General features: G+C 45.9%; 1 protein-coding gene across 12 annotated transcripts in view; it reads left to right on the forward strand.

Moving 5' to 3' along the window:
* CLASP1 (cytoplasmic linker associated protein 1) overlaps positions 1-18,145 on the forward strand; it is a 263,831-nt gene that overhangs the window by 239,668 nt on the left and 6,018 nt on the right. For all 12 annotated transcript variants that reach the window (XM_041739917.1, XM_041739921.1, XM_041739918.1 and 9 more), the window contains 2 exons: positions 10,430-10,636; positions 12,234-12,350. In XM_041739917.1, coding sequence (XP_041595851.1) covers positions 10,430-10,636; positions 12,234-12,350 — 324 coding nt within the window. The remainder of the gene's footprint in view (positions 1-10,429; positions 10,637-12,233; positions 12,351-18,145) is intronic.

The raw sequence follows: 18,145 nt of genomic DNA on the forward strand, positions 1-18,145 counted from the left end.
ACCCAAAGGCATGACGGTTTGGAAAGTGTCGGATGCCGCATGAGTATCGCCACATGAAACTGGTTTTAGACATCCTTATCTTCTTCTGAAGCACCTCTTTCTTGGTAAACAATTGGCACACTAATTATGAATCATTTTATACACATGTGATGTAAGAACAGCTATTGTTCCCAGGAATTATGTCTTACATAGAGTCCCAGATTTGAAAGTGCTTGGTAAATGTTTATTTAAACTGGAAAGAAGCACCAACTCTACGTCTTGAAGATATTCTCTAATTGAAACTTTTTGATCTCTAGGCTTAGTTTTTCTTGAACTTGTCCACATTAGTGAATATTGGGTTATATTTATCAATTAAAGAAGAAAATATTAGCATCACAATATGTCCTGCACTGGGTCACCAAACATTTCCTGCCATGCACAAAGACTTGGGTGTGCCGGGCATCACAGCCCAGCCTCGGGTGTTTTGATTTCCTTGGGGAAGTTGGATTCTTAGATAACATATAAAACAATGTTTTGTCTTTTAGGGTTCTCTTTTTAAATCATTTCTAGTTAATTGTATGTTTTAGGATTTCAAGGAATTAATTTTTAAAATAAAACATTTGAGGAACTAGAGTTCTTGCTTCCGCTTTACCCTGCTGGTGTGGTGGGTCTCATGTAGTCCTTTTGACAGATATGGCTAGAGAAGAGCAGTAGTGTGTCAGAGGGAAGACATTTTATTTTAGCGAGCTGATAATTCTCTTTCACATTCTACCAATTAAAGTCACTATCTGACCACGACTTAAGCAGATCCTCTACACTCTGGAATGGTCCTTAGAAGCCTCTCTGGGGGCAGCAGCCGTGTGTCAGTTGGCTCTGCAGAACAATGCACTATGTGGACCTGGAGAAATTACTTCACCTCTCCAGACCTTGGTTTTTCTTATCTGTTAGCGCAGGGAGTGGATTAGATGATTATCTGGGTCTCATCCAGCCTCAAAGTACTAAAAGTTGCTATTGAGTAACAAATCTTAACCCTTCTAGGTTCTATATATGCACCTTTTCCCTGACTCAGTCTCAGGATGTGGCTAGAAACCCTATTTCCTTTGCAAGTTTTTGCTTTTTAACAGAAAGGCAAAACCAGAAACCTATATAATCATGGAAAGGTTAATAGTTGCCAAGCCAACAGTCTGACACTAATAGCACAAACTCTGGTAAATGTTTTATTATTGGAGGCAGGAGGTGGGGGGCAGGGGGCAGGGCTCCAGTCTTCAAGGAGCTCATGGTTTAGTTGAGGTTAAAGCAAACATGGTTCAGAGTGAGAAGCCCTAGGAGTTTGAAGTGGGCTGGAAGAGTCCAGGAAAACTGCCTGAGGTAGTTAGAACCCGAGATTGGCTGCAAGGAGTAGTTAGGGAGAGGATTCTAACAGTGAGCTGGGCAGCACAGCCAGGAGGAAGGAGCATGGGCTTCAGAGACATGCCTGGGTTGACTCCCTGAGACCCAGACTGCCGTCGTGTTCTGAACGTCAAGCAGAGATACCGTGTTCTACTACCTCGAAGGGTTGTTGTGAGGTGCCAAGCAGAGGGTCTGGTTCTGAATGGCAGCGCCAGCTGCCGTTGCAGTGTTATTCAGGGTGAGGGAGCAGCTGCTCCCCTCTGGTGGACTGGCCCTCCTAGGAGCCCGACGTGACTCCTGCTCTTTAGCTCCTGTTGCTTCAGGAAAGTCCGCCTACTCAGAAACAGGCAAGAGGGCCATTGTTCAACATCAGAGTGTTGAGTTGAGACTTTGAAGTCCTGGGTTCTCATCCTCCTTCTGCCTTTTACTCGGTACGTGACTGTGGGCAAGCCCCAGGTGCTTTTGGGTCTCTAGAACACACGTACACTGGGTCAACCAGGGTAGCAGGGATGCGTCCTGCCTTGCAGGGCTCATTGCTAAAAGCCGAAGGGACCATCCTTTCTCTCTTTTTCCACTGAAGAAAGTAGGCGGATGCTGACAGAATTGTTGGCATTATACACAAAGCAGATACAACTGCACTTTCCTAAATACGTCTAAGAAGGCTATTTAAATTTGAATGAGTGGGACTCCTGGGTGACTCGGTGGTTGAGCGTCTACCTTTGGCTCAGGGGGTGATCCCAGAGACCCAAGATTGAGTCCCACGTTGGGCTCCCTGCATGGAGCCTGCTTCTCCCTCTTCCTGCGTCTCTGCCTCTATGTGTGTATCTCATGAATAAATAAATAAAATCTTTTTTAAAATAAAATAAATTTGGGTGAGCAAACATAACCCAATGGAAAGCACAGCTTTAGTCTTGGGGCTGCTGCATGGCCAAATCTATCCAGGTCTATGCTAGAGTAGCTGTCACTTGTCCCCTTCAGGCAGGAAAACACCATGAGATTTGAGAGATGGACATTGGAGATGCAGTGGAGGAGGCTTCTGTGTGCTGCCCAGCTTCCCATCTGAGATTTAGGTGGTCTCTTCCATCCCTCCTGAGAGACTGGCCAGTCCTGTATCTGGTACCATCCTAGGTTCTGGACCCTTCTGACTCCTCAGCACTTTCTCCTCTTGGTTCTAATTCTGCCCCTTAGGGTAGGACAGGAGTCTCCCCCTTAACTGCCTTAATGCATTTGAGAGAGTGTGTGTTGCTCTGAGTCTGCTTTCCAGGCAGGGATGTGATGGTCCTCTTGCTAGACATCATTCAGACTTGGCCTCCTGAAATTTTTCGTGTGTGTTTTTTTTTTCAAGGGACAGCACGTGTCAAGTAGGGGTGGAAAATAAGACTATATATAACCCAAGATAAGAAAATTCTTGGTTTACATTCTTCCCCTAATGTTTCTGATGAGGGAACCTGAGGCTTGGAAGGTAGAAGAAATTTCTCCCCAGACTGTCTCACTAGCTGATGATAGAACCAGGTCCAAAACTCAGGGCTATGGATGTTGAACCTGGAGCTTTTCTTCTTTCCTCCCTCTGTTATGGTACTGAGCCTAGCTAAGTGAGGACTCACGGGCAGGTCCCGGCCCATGCTGGCACTCTACCGTAACCCTGGCATTTATAGCAGTGCCAATCCCTCACCTGTGGCCGACTCCCACCAGGATCCTGGTGGATCCCAAAACTCTGTGCGGATCCCGTTTGTATAAGGTCTTTCCAGCTTTTCCCCAGAAGGTGGCATCATGCTTTTTCTTAGCTTCCACAGGATTACAGCACGAAACTATGTATGCCCCACCCGGAAGACTTCTTTGATTGTCATTGTTTAGGAACATTTGCTTGTTGTTTTTTCTTTTCTTTTCTTTTTTTATGCATTAAAAAATTTCTTTTTTAATTGAACCAATTTTTATGGCATGTCTGTGACAGAGCCAAATCAAACTTTGCGAACTTAAAACACACAATCCAAATTTTTGACAGGTTCTGTGCTCTAGAAGAAACCTTATCTTTAAGCAAACATTCATTAATATTCTGAGTAATGATCTCATTTTTTTTTAAAGTTAGTTGAGGAGATTATGCTTTTTCTAGCTAGCTACTATTATTTCATTAACTTTGAAAAGAAAGAATCCTTATGTTCCTAACCAGACTGTAGCAAAATCAGACTTGGAACAGTTTTGATCACTTCAAGGTGGATTATAACCTGCTTGATGCTGCTTTGTCATAAATATGCCCCATCCCCCTTTTTAAAATCCTTACCACTTCTGGCCACCTTGTCTACTAAACAGTATTGTTCTCCTTTTTTTTTTTTTCTTTCTGGTGCCCATGTTTACTTTTGCTGTCTGTTTGCTTACATTTATAATCTTTGCTTCTTATGTTACATAGAACACAGAGGCAAAACCTAAAGTTCACCGTGATTGAGGCAGCTTGCCAAAAATGAGGTCTGTCCTGGGAAACTTTCTGTAACCTCAGGAAGAGAGAAGGCCTCAAACCTGCCATCTTGAAGTACACCTTCTGGATTTTTATTTTCAGATATTTTTTTGTAAACCTTTTTATATTAGGTACATTCGATTAAATGCTTCATGTGGGTGACATGGGGAATTGGTGGAGTTTTATAAGAGGAAGTTCGCCTTGGGTTTGGATTTCAGCCCAGCAGATGTGAAAGTCTGGGCCTAGCATCTGACTCTAGGTAGCTCCCTTTCAGCTGAATGACAAGAGAGCATGGAGAGGCAGGAGGGGAGGAGAAGGACACCTTAACGATGAGATGGAGTTCTCACCCTGAGGGTCGGGGGGGTGGGGGGGGCATATTGGGTTGGTCCCTCCAGGACTGTTAAGTGGCACTGTGACCCTTGAATCCCAGGCTGTTTCCAAGCCTGTCTTTGCACCCACTGAGCTGCTGCCCAGCTCCCAGCAGGATCTTCAGCATGGATTCCTGTGCATCAGTGTTTTTTGCCTTGGCTCTCTGCAGTCACCCAGCGTTTCCTGACCCTGCTATTTTTTCCCCCACGTTTGAAAATTAAGATACAAGTTTCCTCACTCAGTACCACACTTCCTGAGCAGTATGTTAGGGTACTTACAAACAGTGGTTTCACACAGCAGAAGGGCATGGGTTTCAGAGCATGGTCTCCCTGTGAGAACAGCTTAGAAAAGAGATGGACACCCTCCCCCTCCCCCCCGCCGCTTCCACTGTCTGCTTAGCGCTGCGGAACTCAGCTACGTGCCTAGTACACCGTGGGCATAGAGCAACCAGAGGGATGTGCGTGTGCTGAGGAGGAAGAGAAGCACTTTATCTTAAGGTAATTCGTGGCATGGTGGAAGTCTTCTGAGAAATACACTGCCCCCTCTTCAAACAGTTGATTACTAGAAAAAGTGAACCTGAACCAGAGTCTCTTTTCCAAAGGACAGAGCTGTTGCCTTTCAGGCGTGACACCTGGAATGGAACCCTCTAGGCCTTCCACAGTTGATTTTGCCCAAGGCTCAAGTTGGTCATTTATAGATATCTTGCTTCCTCCTCATTTTCTGGGCTAGCTCTTCGGTTGGAACATGTAAATGCAAATCAGTGAGGCATGCCCCAGAGGTGACTTTGCCAGTCATGAGCATTTTTAAAAATACATACACTGTGGGGGAATTCGTTTGACATTCACTGAGCACCTCGTGTGTATTGGACATGACACTGGGCGCAGAGGGTGAAAGTATGACTTAGATAAGATCTCGCCTTCAGGGGACTTAGAGTATACTGGGAGAGACCACTCCAGCCGGGTGTTTGAGTGCAGTGATGAAGGTGTGCACTCGAGGCTTCCCAGAGCCATACTACAGCCAGTGAGTCCTGAAGGGTGACCTGGGCCAGCCAGGTGAAGAGCACAAGTGAGCAACAGTGAGGAGGAGTGGAGAGGGCTAGTCCAGGGCTCTGAAAAGTGGCCTGCAGTGCATGTGCAGGGTGAGCCCTCAGCTTGACCAGGGCACAGGGAGGGCATAAACCCCACTAAACGGGCAGGCAGGAGCCAAGCCTTGCTGGCCTTGCATGCCGTCTTGACAGACTTGGGCCTTGTTTTGGGTTAGCTTTTTAGAGAGTCTTGGCAATGTCCCACCCACTTGATGTGGGCGCTAGGCCAGGTCGGAGGGGTCCTCTGGTCAGATCTCAGCTCTCTTGGTGGCCCCAGAGCCCCTGGATCCTCCACTCTGCCCCTGGGGACCCCTTAGCTGCAGGCAGTGGTAGGTTGTCTCTCTTACTCCAGTATTCGGTCAAAGTTGTCATTTTTTAAATCCCCATTTTAGAATTTTTTAAAAATTGAGGCTCAGACCGATTGAGCATCTTGCCAGAGGAATGAACTCAGGTTTGTCTGCCACACGGCGCTCAGAGACTGAGAATGTGCCCATGCAACTCTGGAGCTGCCCTTCTTGGGCTGAAAGGTTAAAGGTCATGTGTGCACACCAGGGCCACCTGTGTGGAAAAAGCTGTGCCTTGCCAGGGGATTGAGTTGGCAAGAATAAAATCACAGTGGGCTGTCTTTAAATCGTCTCATTGTCCTATATATGTAAAGTGGAGGGCGATGAACTCAGTGTGACTGAGTGCATGTCTGCTGACAGGGCAGTCTGCTTGCTTGTATTGAGGTACCTGGGGAGGCTGAGCTCACTGCCTGGCTAACCCAGACCACCTGCCTACTGCGAAGGAGGCAGACACGTGGTGGGCTGGCTCTGCATGACCAAGGGCCCTTGAACCAGAAGGCATCCCTGCAGAACACCCAGGAAGCCTTCCCCAGACATTCGTTCTGCGTCACGTCCCTCACCAACTTCCTTTCATCTACTGGCCAACTGCAGGATGCTCTACAGGTAGAGAGCTGCTGCTCCCCACCCTCCGGTCCCTGTTTGCTTTTGTGGCCTGGTCCACAGCCCCCTGGGGCTTTGTAACCTCATGCTGCCCTTCTGCACAGACTGGCCCACCCTGCCCAGCACCTTGAGGCAGGGACCCCAGGGCCCACCGTCATCCTCATTCTTGTGGCCTGAGGTCTGAGCTTGGTCCCTGACACACAGAGCACAAGACAGAAGGCAGGGGGAATTGTCGTAAGAAAGAAAAATCACATGCACAAAAAAAGAAGAATCGTTATGGGCTTATTGAGAATAAGATTCTTTTACCCAAGCCTGACCTTTCACATATATAATAAACACAGGTAAATCATGGATGTTCTTGACAACTGTCTTCTCACATGTACACAGTATTCACCCTTGAATGTGCTGTTCGTTGTCCCTGTTTTGACTCCTGAAAGGATTAATACATAATCCCAGTCTTTGCCCCCACAGTGTATGTGTTGTGTCCATGAGCGTGCTGGCCAAGTGATGGGAGTGTGAGCTTTTTGAACGAGACCCTAGACTTTGGTCAGTGCCTTAAGGAGATAGCAGCCCCTCCCAGGGAATGTTCAAAAGGGCTTTAACAAGAAAGAACACTTTGAGAATTCGAGAAGGTGGGGCTTCTTTGAATAGGAGCATATCGACAGACACAGTGCAATTCAGTCATCGATAAGTGTTGAACACCTGATAAATGTACTTTGTGTGTACATTTACTACTTACTACTGTGTACTTTGGGGTACAAAGGACATGCCCCAGCCCCTGTCTGCTAGGTCTTTGCAGCCTGTTTGGGAAGAAGGGGACACATAAAAATGTTGGCAAGAATGCAAAGCATCATACATTTGGTACCAGGAATAGAGAAAAAATTCTAGGAGTTGAGGAAAAAGATCTTTCTGCTGGTTAAGGAGGGCACATGGTTAGCCACAGTGATTTTTCTAGTTGAGCAGAAGAGAGCTTACAGAAACAGGAGATGAACAGAAATAGGAATAGTTATTATAAAGATCATAACGATATCCCGTATAGAGTCACCAGGCTCCGCTAACACCCAGGGAGTGTGACTCCACGCCAGAGCTCAGAATCACTTCTGGAAGACAAAGGCTGCCTGGTCTTAGAATGCAGCACCCCATCCCGCCCGCTCCCCTGTGAACTGTTAACTTTTCCTGATCTCAAAAAGACACCTGAAGTAGATTTTTACAAACACATTCTCCTTGCTATGAATGTTACTATGATGCTCATTGCCATTTTTCAATATAAAAAATACGAAGAAGAAAATAAAATTCCCTATAATCTTACCACCCTGAGATAGTGAGTGGAAATTTCATGCATTTCCTTCCAGGTTTTTCATAGTGGTAAATGCCGGGTATTGGGACATGAGCTCCACTGTTGATGCAGCATGATCAGTCTTAAATATACCTATTTTTATTTTTTTTAATATTTTTTAATAAATTTATTTTTTATTGGTGTTCAATTTGCCAATGTACAGAATAACACCCAGTGCTCATCCCATCAAGTGCCCACCTCAGTGCCTGCCACCCAGTCACCCCCACCCCTCACCTTCCTCCGCTTCCACCACCCCTAGTTCATTTCCCAGAGTTCAGTCTTCCATGTTCTATCTCCCTTTCTGATATTTCCCACTTATTTTTTCTCCTTTCGCCTTTATTCCCTTTCACTATGTTTTATATTCCCCAAATGAATGAGACCATATAATGTTTGTCCTTCTCCAATTGACTTATTTCACTCAGCATAATACCCTTCAGTTCCATCCACGTGGAAGCAAATGGTGGGTATTTGTCATTTCTAATGGCTGAGGAATATTCCGTTGTATACACAGACCACATCTTCTTTATCCATTCATCTTTCGATGGACACCGAGGCTCCTTCCACAGTTTGGCTATTGTGGACATTGCTGCTAGAAACATCAGGGTGCAGGTGTCCCGGCGTTTCATTGCATCTGTATCTTTGGGGTAAATCCCCAGCAGTGCAATTGCTGGGTCGTAGGGCAGGTCTATTTTTAACTCTTTGAGGAACCTCCACACAGCTTCCCAGAGTGGCTGCACCAGTTCACATTCCCACCAAACAGTGCAGGAGGGTTCCCTTTTCTCTGCATCCTCTCCAACATTTGTGGTTTCCTGCCTTGTTAATTTTCCCCATTCTCACTGGGGTGAGGTGGGATCTCATTGTGGTTTTGATTTGTATTTCCCTGATGGCAAGTGATGCAGAGCATTTTCTCATGTGCGTGTTGGCCATGTCTGTGTCTTCCTCTCTGAGATTTCTCACCACCATAATAAATACAAGGAAAATATATGTCAATCCAAGTTATCTACTGCTCCATTGTGAGGATTCCATTTTATCTCTTTTTGTTGGCTTGTTAAATATAGCTATTTTTAAATGAGATGAATTCAACCCCCTTTTGTTGGAAGAGGATTGTGTCAGAAGCTGGATTTCACTTTACTGTTCTGAGAGCGAAGCAGATGCACAGAACGATGAGGCACACTCCAGGAAGCGAGTCCTGTTCAGAAGGCAGCATAGCCCCAGCTGAACACAAGGCTGATCTGTGTCTTTTACCAAAGCCATGAGTGTGGCGCCCTGAAATCTGCCCCTGCCCCTCCTAGAGAGAGATGCTGGGGCTCTGGGGGGCAGTGCCTCAGTCAGGGCCCTATAGTGACCTCATGCAGAGCGTGTGTCCTCTCCTCCATGGCTTGTACGCACCGGCGTCTTAGCGCACTCTTGCCCAGGTCTAGAAGATGCCTCCCAGATGGTCAGTCTGCTGTTTCGTGTTGGTCAGTCTTGGCTTCAATCACAAGAACACTGGGGTGATTAAAGTATTGAGCTGAAAACCTTGATCTTGTTGCTGAATTAAGGACAGCTGACTTGTTTCAAATAGAACACAAAGCAGAGAAGAATCTGGGTGGAATGACCAGTCCAGGGCCAGCAGTAGAAGAAAAGTACTAGATTTTCATTACATTTCATAAGGAAATGCATATGTTTGCAGTTTGGTTTTTTGTTTACCATATATATATGTATCTCTGTGCCATTAACAGAAGTGACTTCCTCTTCTGAAAACCTAGTACATTTTGATACTATGTATTAAATGATATTTGTTAAGTATCCCTGTTTTACAGATGGGGAGTTGAGGTCTAGTACCGGGGAGTGGCGTGGCTGGGATCAGGTACCAGCTCTCTGAGCTCAGAGCCTGCAGTCTTTGTTCTTGCTGGGTTTTGCATTTAGCTTCTGTCTTTATTACAGGGAGTTCATGTGGCCCTTCTGGTGGCCTCCAGTACAAGTGCTCACTGTATGCTAGTGCATCGTGATCTCTTCAGAGGTCAGAGGCCGCTCCTTTGGCCAAGTCTCCATTTCACCCACTTCTTTCAAAGTGCAAGGCAATGTGGTACAGGCACAGATTCCTGGAAAAGCAAGTTTCCTTAAGAATCTCCTCAGGAAAAACCCAGAGAGTTCTTGCGGTGCTTCCCCAACTCCTTTACATTTAGGCACCTCCACAGAATCCTAAATATTGAAGCCATTCCGATTTTTCTTCCAGGTTTCTCTTGAATTGTTTTAATTGCGTTAGTCCTGTGGACTGTTGGAAAGCGTCTATATTTTTAGGCCCTAATCTTGTAGAGAAAGGGCAAAGACTCACAAATTTTTCCATATGGGAGACTCCCAAGTGCTTATTGCTGGGGGGCACCTGGCGTCCAACTCTTGGTTTTGACTCAGATCACGATCTCAGGCTCATGGGATTGAGCCCTCTTGCATCAATTGAGCCCAGCTCAGCGCTCAGCAGGGAATCTGCTTGAGATTCTCTCTCTCCCTCTCTCTCTCCCTCTCCCCCCCTCCCCCTGTTTGTGGGCTCTTTCTCTCTAAAATAAGTTAATTTAAAAAAAAAATTAACTACCCACCTGACCCCTCCCCCAGTTTCTGATTCATCCAGTCCTGGTTGGGGCCAGAGAATTTGCATTTCTGGCATGTTCTCAGGAATGCTGCTGCCAGGGAGGGCGGTGGGGTGGGGGTGGGGGACAGTTGGAGAACCACCTCTCCAGGGTTTCTAGCAGGATCCCCATGCCTGCCTTTGCACGCCCCCTATATCTTGTACCACGTTAGCACGAGGCACCAGGTGAAATCTGTCACTTGGCTTCCCAAAGTTAGGCAATGGTGTGACTTGGTCTTTGGAGCTCACTCATGTGGGGGACCTGATGTTTCAGGTGGTGAGAGCTGCCGAGGAGGCGGCGTCCACACTGGCCAGCTCCATCCACCCAGAGCAGTGCATCAAAGTCCTCTGCCCCATCATCCAGACCGCTGACTACCCCATCAACCTCGCTGCCATCAAGATGCAGACCAAAGTCGTCGAGAGGATCGCCAAGGAGTCCTTGCTGCAGCTCCTTGCCGACATCATCCCGGGCTTGCTACAGGTGGGCCCTCCCGGTGGCTGGCCGGCTCCTGTCTGCTCGGGGCTGTGAGGTCCGGAGCAGGCACTGCCCCCCAGCCCCCCGGGGATATGGGGGCTGTGCGCTCCTCCTTCACTCAAGGGGCAGGGAGGAAAAGGCAGGCTCTGACCTATGCTTTAGAGGCCGTGCAGCTGTGTGGCTTGGACACCTTGCACGTCTCTTGTTTTCTAATGCACCCTCCCCTGAATGTAGCTGAAAGATCTTCCTGGCAGATTAGAACTGTGGCTCTAGGAGTTGTTTTACTATAAATATATTTTGGTTATTTTTGTTGTTCATTTCTTTAGCAAAACCCTATTGTACATCCGTGGGCCGCAGCCCTGGGCAACGTGAGCCATGGATCAGATAATGGTCCTTACTCTCCTATCTAGCAAACACTTACCGAAAGCCTTCTAAGTGTGAGGCATTGAGTTAGACTCTGGAAGAGAAAAGATGTTCTGCAGTGCTGCGGCACCGCCCCGAGGGTGTTTGAGCATGCGTGGGACACAGTACAGCTATGCAGGTGGCTCTAGATGGTGGCACCAGGTGCCGGGTTACTGTAGGTGCGTGTGGAGGTTTCTGAGATCAGGTGCGAGGGGTGATGTCCGGGCTGGGGCGGCAGAGAGAGAAGGGCTCACAGAGGAGCTGGTTTAGAGTCAGACCCTGGAGGGAGAGTGCGGTTTCAGTGCAGAAGGTAGAGAGAAATCAGCTTCACGATTTAATAAATGCTGTCACTTGCCAAACACTCGGGTTGGGAATTTACATATAGACAGAAAATTCCTCAGGCCTGCTTGAAGAACAGCAGGTAGTCCCCATTTGAGTGTGAGTCAGAGGCCAGGCTGACAGTAGATCGAGGCCCAGTTGTAGAGGATGGACGTCCCCAGCCATCTTTGGGTGGCACAGAGGTTCTGCCCACCTGAGCGAGGGATGCAGTTCTTATTTCTTAAAAGGGATTTTCACACAAGATTTGCTTTAGCCAGGAGGTGGAGAGGGGGCCTGGGTGGCTCAGTCTGTTAAGTGTCTGCCTTCAGCTCAGGTCATGATCCCAGATCCTGGGATCGAGCCCCTTGGTCGGGGCTGGACCCCTGCTCAGCAGGGAGCCTGCTTCTCCCTCTCCCTCCACTCCTCCCTACCCTGCTTATGCTTGTGCTCTCTCTCTTTCAAAAAAATAAATGAAATTTAGGGGGAAAAAAAGATTTACATTACCCATTGGGAGAAATGTGAAAGAAGCAAGCTATGTTTCCTCCTTGCTTTCCTTTCCCGTTCTCTCTCTGGCATGGTTTTTGGGTGGTGCTGCTGTGGCAGCTCATGTTAAGCAGCACCAGCAGACCACGGTGCCACTTGTCAGCCTCTGCTTCCAACCCCAGGAACCAGCTCACTCTCGACTCTATTAAGTTTTGACCTCTGTGGGGCGAGAGCTGTCTCTGGGTTCCATGGCAAATCTCATGTGTGTCGTGCTTATTATATTAGCAACAACGAGTCCAAGGTTGAACTATGAGGGTATTTGTGGAAATGTTAATGAGACATTGCCTGTCAAGCGGATCTTTGATCTCATTTCCTTTCTGTGTCCCCTCTGACTTTGTAGGGTTATGACAACACCGAAAGTAGTGTGCGTAAGGCCAGCGTGTTTTGCTTAGTGGCAATTTATTCCGTAATTGGAGAAGAGCTGAAACCTCACCTTGCCCAGCTCACGGGGAGCAAGGTATGTATAGTGTTACATGGGCCGAGAGCACACCTGGGCTCTGCCAGCCGTCATGAACCTGCTTGTTTGCAGCTCTGGCCACCAGACAGCCTGGGTCCCTTGTGGGCGTCAACAGTCATGACAGCAGGCTCTCGCCCTGTGCTTGCCAAGTCCTGGATACTGTTGTCTGCACTTCGCACGTGTTGGTGCATTCATTCACGACAACATCTCCGTGGGACGAGGACAGTTATCCTGCATTTAATTGCCCAAGGGCACACAGAGCTCTTGCTCCAGCAACCAGGCTCTTCCCTCACTCTATTGCCTCTCATGTTCTTTCAGAGTTTTCTATAATCAGGGGCAGGATGTGGAACACAAGACCTTTTGGCTCATTGCAGCTGAGAATGTCTAGAGTGCTTATTGGTTTAAAAATAAACTGAAAATCTGAAGAGCCTGCCAGGTGAGAGCAGATGGTACCCCGAACTCTGGCAGGAGAGGCAAGGGCAGGAGTAGCAGCTTGACTCCTGGGCCTTGCCGGCCTCAGCCTCTGGCCTTGTGGCAAGGCTGCTTCAGGGACTGCACGGGAGGAAAGTATGTCAACATGGAGTTCATTCCAAACAGAGCTGTTTCTTTTGCTTAGCTGGTGAGCATCACAGCCAGAGCCTTGCTTCCCTGGAGTTCTGGCACAGACAGCTTGCCTGCCTCTTTCCAAACAGGACTTACCCCTCAGCACTACTGACATCTCGGGCCACTTTGTTATTGGGGCTGTCCTGGGCATTGCAGGAAGATGAGCAGCACTCCTGCCTGCCAGCTGTAGATTCCCGTAGCACCCTGCCGGCAGTTGTGGTAGTCCTCATGAAGTCTCCATGTGGCCACATGACCCGGTGGGGACAGAATCACCACCCCTGCTGGAGAACTGCTGACCCAGAAGGAGACACTTGACTCTTCCTGCAGGCAGAAATACGCAGCTAGGTCAGAAGGTGTGAGTGAGGCAGGTGCGCATAAATGATCTGGGGGCTTCCTTGATTCCATTTGCCACTTTCTCCTTTCCTTTCCTCCTATAAAAAGGCTCCTCACTGATCCTTACCCTAGCCATGATCTGAAAAATACCAGCCGTGAGGGACTAGAAGACAGTATTCACAAAGAGAATTTGATTTTTAAAACTCATCCCCAAATAATATCAGACCCCAGTTTTGTCTGGAAGTTTTCACTTTCCTGTGTAAGGCAGCTGTCCCATCACCTTGTTTACCGCTCTAATCATGCACTGAGAAGATACAGGTGTTTTCTCAAACCTGTCCCAGAGCCAGTTACAGCTTGAGTCCACTAACAGGGCTTAGGGAGGCTGGCCCTCGCACTGTTCTGCTTTGCTAGCCCGATTCATCCTGCAGGCATTAGATGTGATAGCTCTGGTGTGTTAATATAAACTTTGTAGACTCTCATATGCATCTCCACAACAAAAAATTGGTTGCTGATAGACATAGTGGTAAGTCTGCCTCAGTTTTCTAGACTAGAAACAAAAAGAATTCCTGTTTCTCTGTGTAACCAGGCGTATCAGATCACTCTTCCACAGCTCCTTGTTACTGCCTCCTCCTGGCCCCTGGCCACCACCATTCTATTTCAGTCTCTATGAATTTGACTACTCAGGTGCCTCATAAAAGTGGAATCATTTGTCTTTTTGTGACTGGCTTATTTCCCTTAGAATAAGTCCTTGAGGTCCATCCATGTGGTAGCATGTGCCAGAATGTTGTTCCTTTTTGAGCCTGAAAAATATTCCAATATATGTACACACAACAGCTTGCTTACCCATTTTTCTGTAACAGACCCTTGAGTTCTTGCCAGCTGGTAGCTGTTGTGAGTAGCGCTGTATATTATGCGTGTACAAATGTGTCTTTGAGACCCGACTTTCAATTCTTTGGGTATCTGTGCAGGGCTAGAATCACCGAATCCTATAATAACTTTACCACGGTGGCTGTGCCCTTTTACAGTCCCAAGAATAGCACCTAAGGGCTCCAGTTTCTCTACATACCACTGACCATTTATTCTTTTCTCTTTTTTTTTTTTTTTGATGGTAGCCTTCCCAAGGGCTGGCAGCGATATGTTTGTTGGCCACTTATGTATCTTTGGAGAAATGTCTACTCAAGTCCTTTGTCCATTTTTGAATTTTTTTTTAATTGTTGAGTTTTAGAAGTTCTCTGTACATTTTGGATACTAATCCTTGTCTTTTGATTCGTAAAATTTTTTAATTATGAAGTCCAGTTGCTCTGTTGTTTTTGTTGCCAGTGATCTTGGTGCCATATCCAAGAAATCAGTGCCACATCCAGTGTTGTGAAGCTTTTGCCCTATGTTTTCTTCTGTGAGTTTTATAATTTAACTTCTACATGCAGGTCTCTGGTCTATTTTGAGTTAATTTTTGTATGGCATTAGGTAATGCTTCTAATCTCATTTTTCTGCATATGGACATCCAGTTTCTATGGCACCAGTTTTGAAAAGACTACCCTTTCTCCATTAACTGATGATTTTATATCTTATTACTTCACTGAATCTATCAGTCTTAGCACGGTTTTTTGGAGGAATCATTAAGATTTTCTACATATAAGATCTTTCATCATCTATGAATAGAGACAGTTTTACTTCTTTCTAGTGTGGAGACCTTTTATTTTTTTTCTCGTCTAATTGCTCTGGCTGGAACTTCTAATACTATATTGAAAAGAAGTGGGCAACGTCGGCCTCCTTTTCTTGTTTCTGATCTTCAAAGAAATGCTTTCAGTCTTTCACTATTGAGCATAATGTTCACTGTAGGCTCTCCATATGTAGATTTTGATATGTTGAGGCAGTTTCCTTCTATGCCTAGTTTGTTGAGTAATTTTGTTATGTGAAAGGGTGTTGAATTTTGTCATATCAGTTGAAATGATCATGTGGGTTTTTTTTTTTTTCCCTTCATTCTGTTAATGTGGTATATTATATCAATTGGTTTTCATATGGTGAGCTCTCGGTGAATTTCAGGAACAGTTCCCACTTGGCCATGGTGTATACTGTTTTTAATATGCTGTTGAAGGCAGCCCGGGTGGCTTAGCGGTTTAGCCGCCTTCAGCCCAGGGCGTGATCCTGGACACCCGGGATTGAGTCCCACATCGGGCTCCCTGCATGGAGCCTGCTTCTGCCCGCCCCCCTCTCTCTGTGTCTCTCATGAATAAATAAATAAAATCTTTTTAAAAAATAAAAAAGTAATACGCTGTTGAATTAAGTTTGTGAGGCTCTTCTTGAGAATGTTTACATCGGTGTTCATAAGAAAGATTGATCTGTAGTTAGTTTCCTCTTCTTCATCTGGCTCTGGTATCAGGGCAATGCTGATCTCACAGCATGAGTTTGAAAATGTCCCTTAATCTTCAATTTCATGGAGAGGTTTGAGAAGGATTGGTGTTAGTTTGCTAAATGTTTGGTAGGATTTATCAGTGAATCCATCTGGATTAGGGCTTTTCTTTGTAAGACGTTTTTATTGTTTTGTTTGTGTTTTTGTTTTTGTTTTATTGCTCCAGTCAATGAAAGGGAAACGTTAGTGAGGCCTCAGGGCCTCGGGGTCCTGGCAAGAAATGGCCCTGCAGGCAAAGGAAGAGCCGGTGGAGGGGCCTTATTTGACCTTCTTGGGGTGCAGGTTGTTGGTGTGGCACACTTCTTGCAGCAGGTGAAGCAGGGGTACAGGTGAGCAGAATGCTTGCAGCAGATCATCTTGTCGCAGTTGTATTCTGGGCCAGCTTGGGGAGAGAAGGCTCCATGTTGCCACCCCACGGGTAAAGCTCCAAGTATAGGGTTACCTCTTTCTGGATATTGTAGTCTGAGAGAATGCAGCCACCCTCCAGCTGTTTGCCCATAAAAATCTGAGGCTGGTGAGGCAAGATGCCCTCCTTTGTCTTGGATTTTAGCTTTGACATACTTGGTGGTGTCACTGGGCTCAACCTTGAGAATGATAGTCTTGCCCGACCTGGTCTTCACAAAGATCTGCATCTCTGTGTCTGCCACGGGGCCACCACCACCTATGAGATTTTGAGATTTTTGATTACTGATTCAGTCTCCTTACTAGTTCCAGGTCTGTTCACATTTTCTGTTCATGATTCAGCATTGATAGGTTTGATGTTCTCTAGGAATATGTCCATTTCATCTGGGTTATCTAATTAGTTGCTGGACGTTTATTCATAGTGTTCTCTCACAATCTTTTTTGTTTATTTAGAGTTAGTAATGTCCCCACATTTGTTTCTGATTTTAGTAATTGAGTCTTCTTTTTTCTTAGGTGTCGATTTTGTTGCTCTTTTCCAAGAACCAACTTTTGGTTTCATTGATTTTTTTCTCAGTTGTTTTTCTGTTTCCTCTATCTCCGTCCTAATCCTTATTATTTCCTTCCTTCTGAGTTTAATTTATTCTTCTCTATCTAGTTCCTTAAGATGTAAAGTTAGGTGATTGCTATGGGCCCTTCCTTCTGTTTTAACCTAAGCATTTGCGCTACACATTTCCTTCCTTGGCCGGGTGTACCGCGTCCTGTAAGTGTGGGTACGTTGTGTTTTGTTTTCATTTGCTTCAAGCTGTCTTCTGATTTTCCTGGTGATTTCTTCAACTCGTTGGCTGTTTACCAGGGTGTTGTTTGGTTTCCACAAATGCAGGAATTCTTCAGTCTTCTTTGTCTTACGGACTTCGCACTTCGTCCAGTTGTGGTCAGAGAAGACACTTTGTGTGGGATCTCTCTTTGTAAATCTGTTGAGACTATCTTTGTGACCTAACACACAGCCCGTTCTGGAGCATGGACTGTGTGTGCTTGAGAAGAACCAGTATCCTGTTGCTGGGTAGCATGTTCTGGATGTGTCTGTTAGATCTAGTTGGTTCATTGTAGCTTGCAAGTCTTTGATTTCCTTGTCTTCTTTCTGGTTACTCTCTCCATTTTTAAGAACTGAATCTTGAAGTCTCCAGCTCTTACTGTAAAACTGTCTCCCTTCAATTCTGTCAGCATTTTCTCCTTATATTCTGCTGGTGTGATACTATATGCTTAAATGTCTGTACTTGTATCTTCTTGGTGTATTGACCACTTATGAATATAGAAGGACTTTCTTGGTCTCCTGTAGTTTTTTTATTTAAAGTGTATTTTACCCAGCCACTCCTGTGCTTTCCATTATGGTTCACATGAGGTGTCTTTTTCCAGCCTTTCACTTTCAGCCTCATTGTATCTTCCCTAAAGTGAGTCTCTTATAGACAGCCTAGAGTGGGGCCATGTTTTCCTAACCCATCCTCCCAAGTTCTGTCTTTTGACTGAAGTCTCACCATCTTCATTGGAAGTAACTACTGAGGTGGAGAGACTTCTGTCACTTGAGCATATGTTTTCTATAGGCCATAGAGCTGTGTCTGTCCTTATTTTTCTGCATTACTGCCTCCTTTTAGGCTTTCTTTGTGTACTGAGCCATTTCCATTTCCTTCTGTGTATATTCTTTAGCTGTTTTTTTAGTGATTGCTCTGGGGATTACATCTGACATCCTAAGTTTGTAACAGTCTGTAATTTGAGTTTATACCAATTTACAGAGCAAGTGAATGCCAGCGATTTCATTTATAAGATAGAGAACATGTGCTGCCTCCCTCAAAGGATCTTTATGAGGCTCAAATATGAGAATCCACGAAAGCTCCTTGTGAGCTACTGAACACGTATGTGTCATTAACTCTATGAACATCTTTTTCTTATACTTGCACTTATTTTCTGGACTTTGCCAGCAGATACTTCAGTGGTTTTGGCTTCAAATAAGTACAACAGTGTTTAGCAACTCCTCTTTAACCAGCCTTTCACA

This window comes from Vulpes lagopus, chromosome 24, assembly GCF_018345385.1.
Source record: "Vulpes lagopus strain Blue_001 chromosome 24, ASM1834538v1, whole genome shotgun sequence".
Classification (NCBI taxonomy): Eukaryota; Metazoa; Chordata; class Mammalia; order Carnivora; family Canidae; genus Vulpes; species Vulpes lagopus.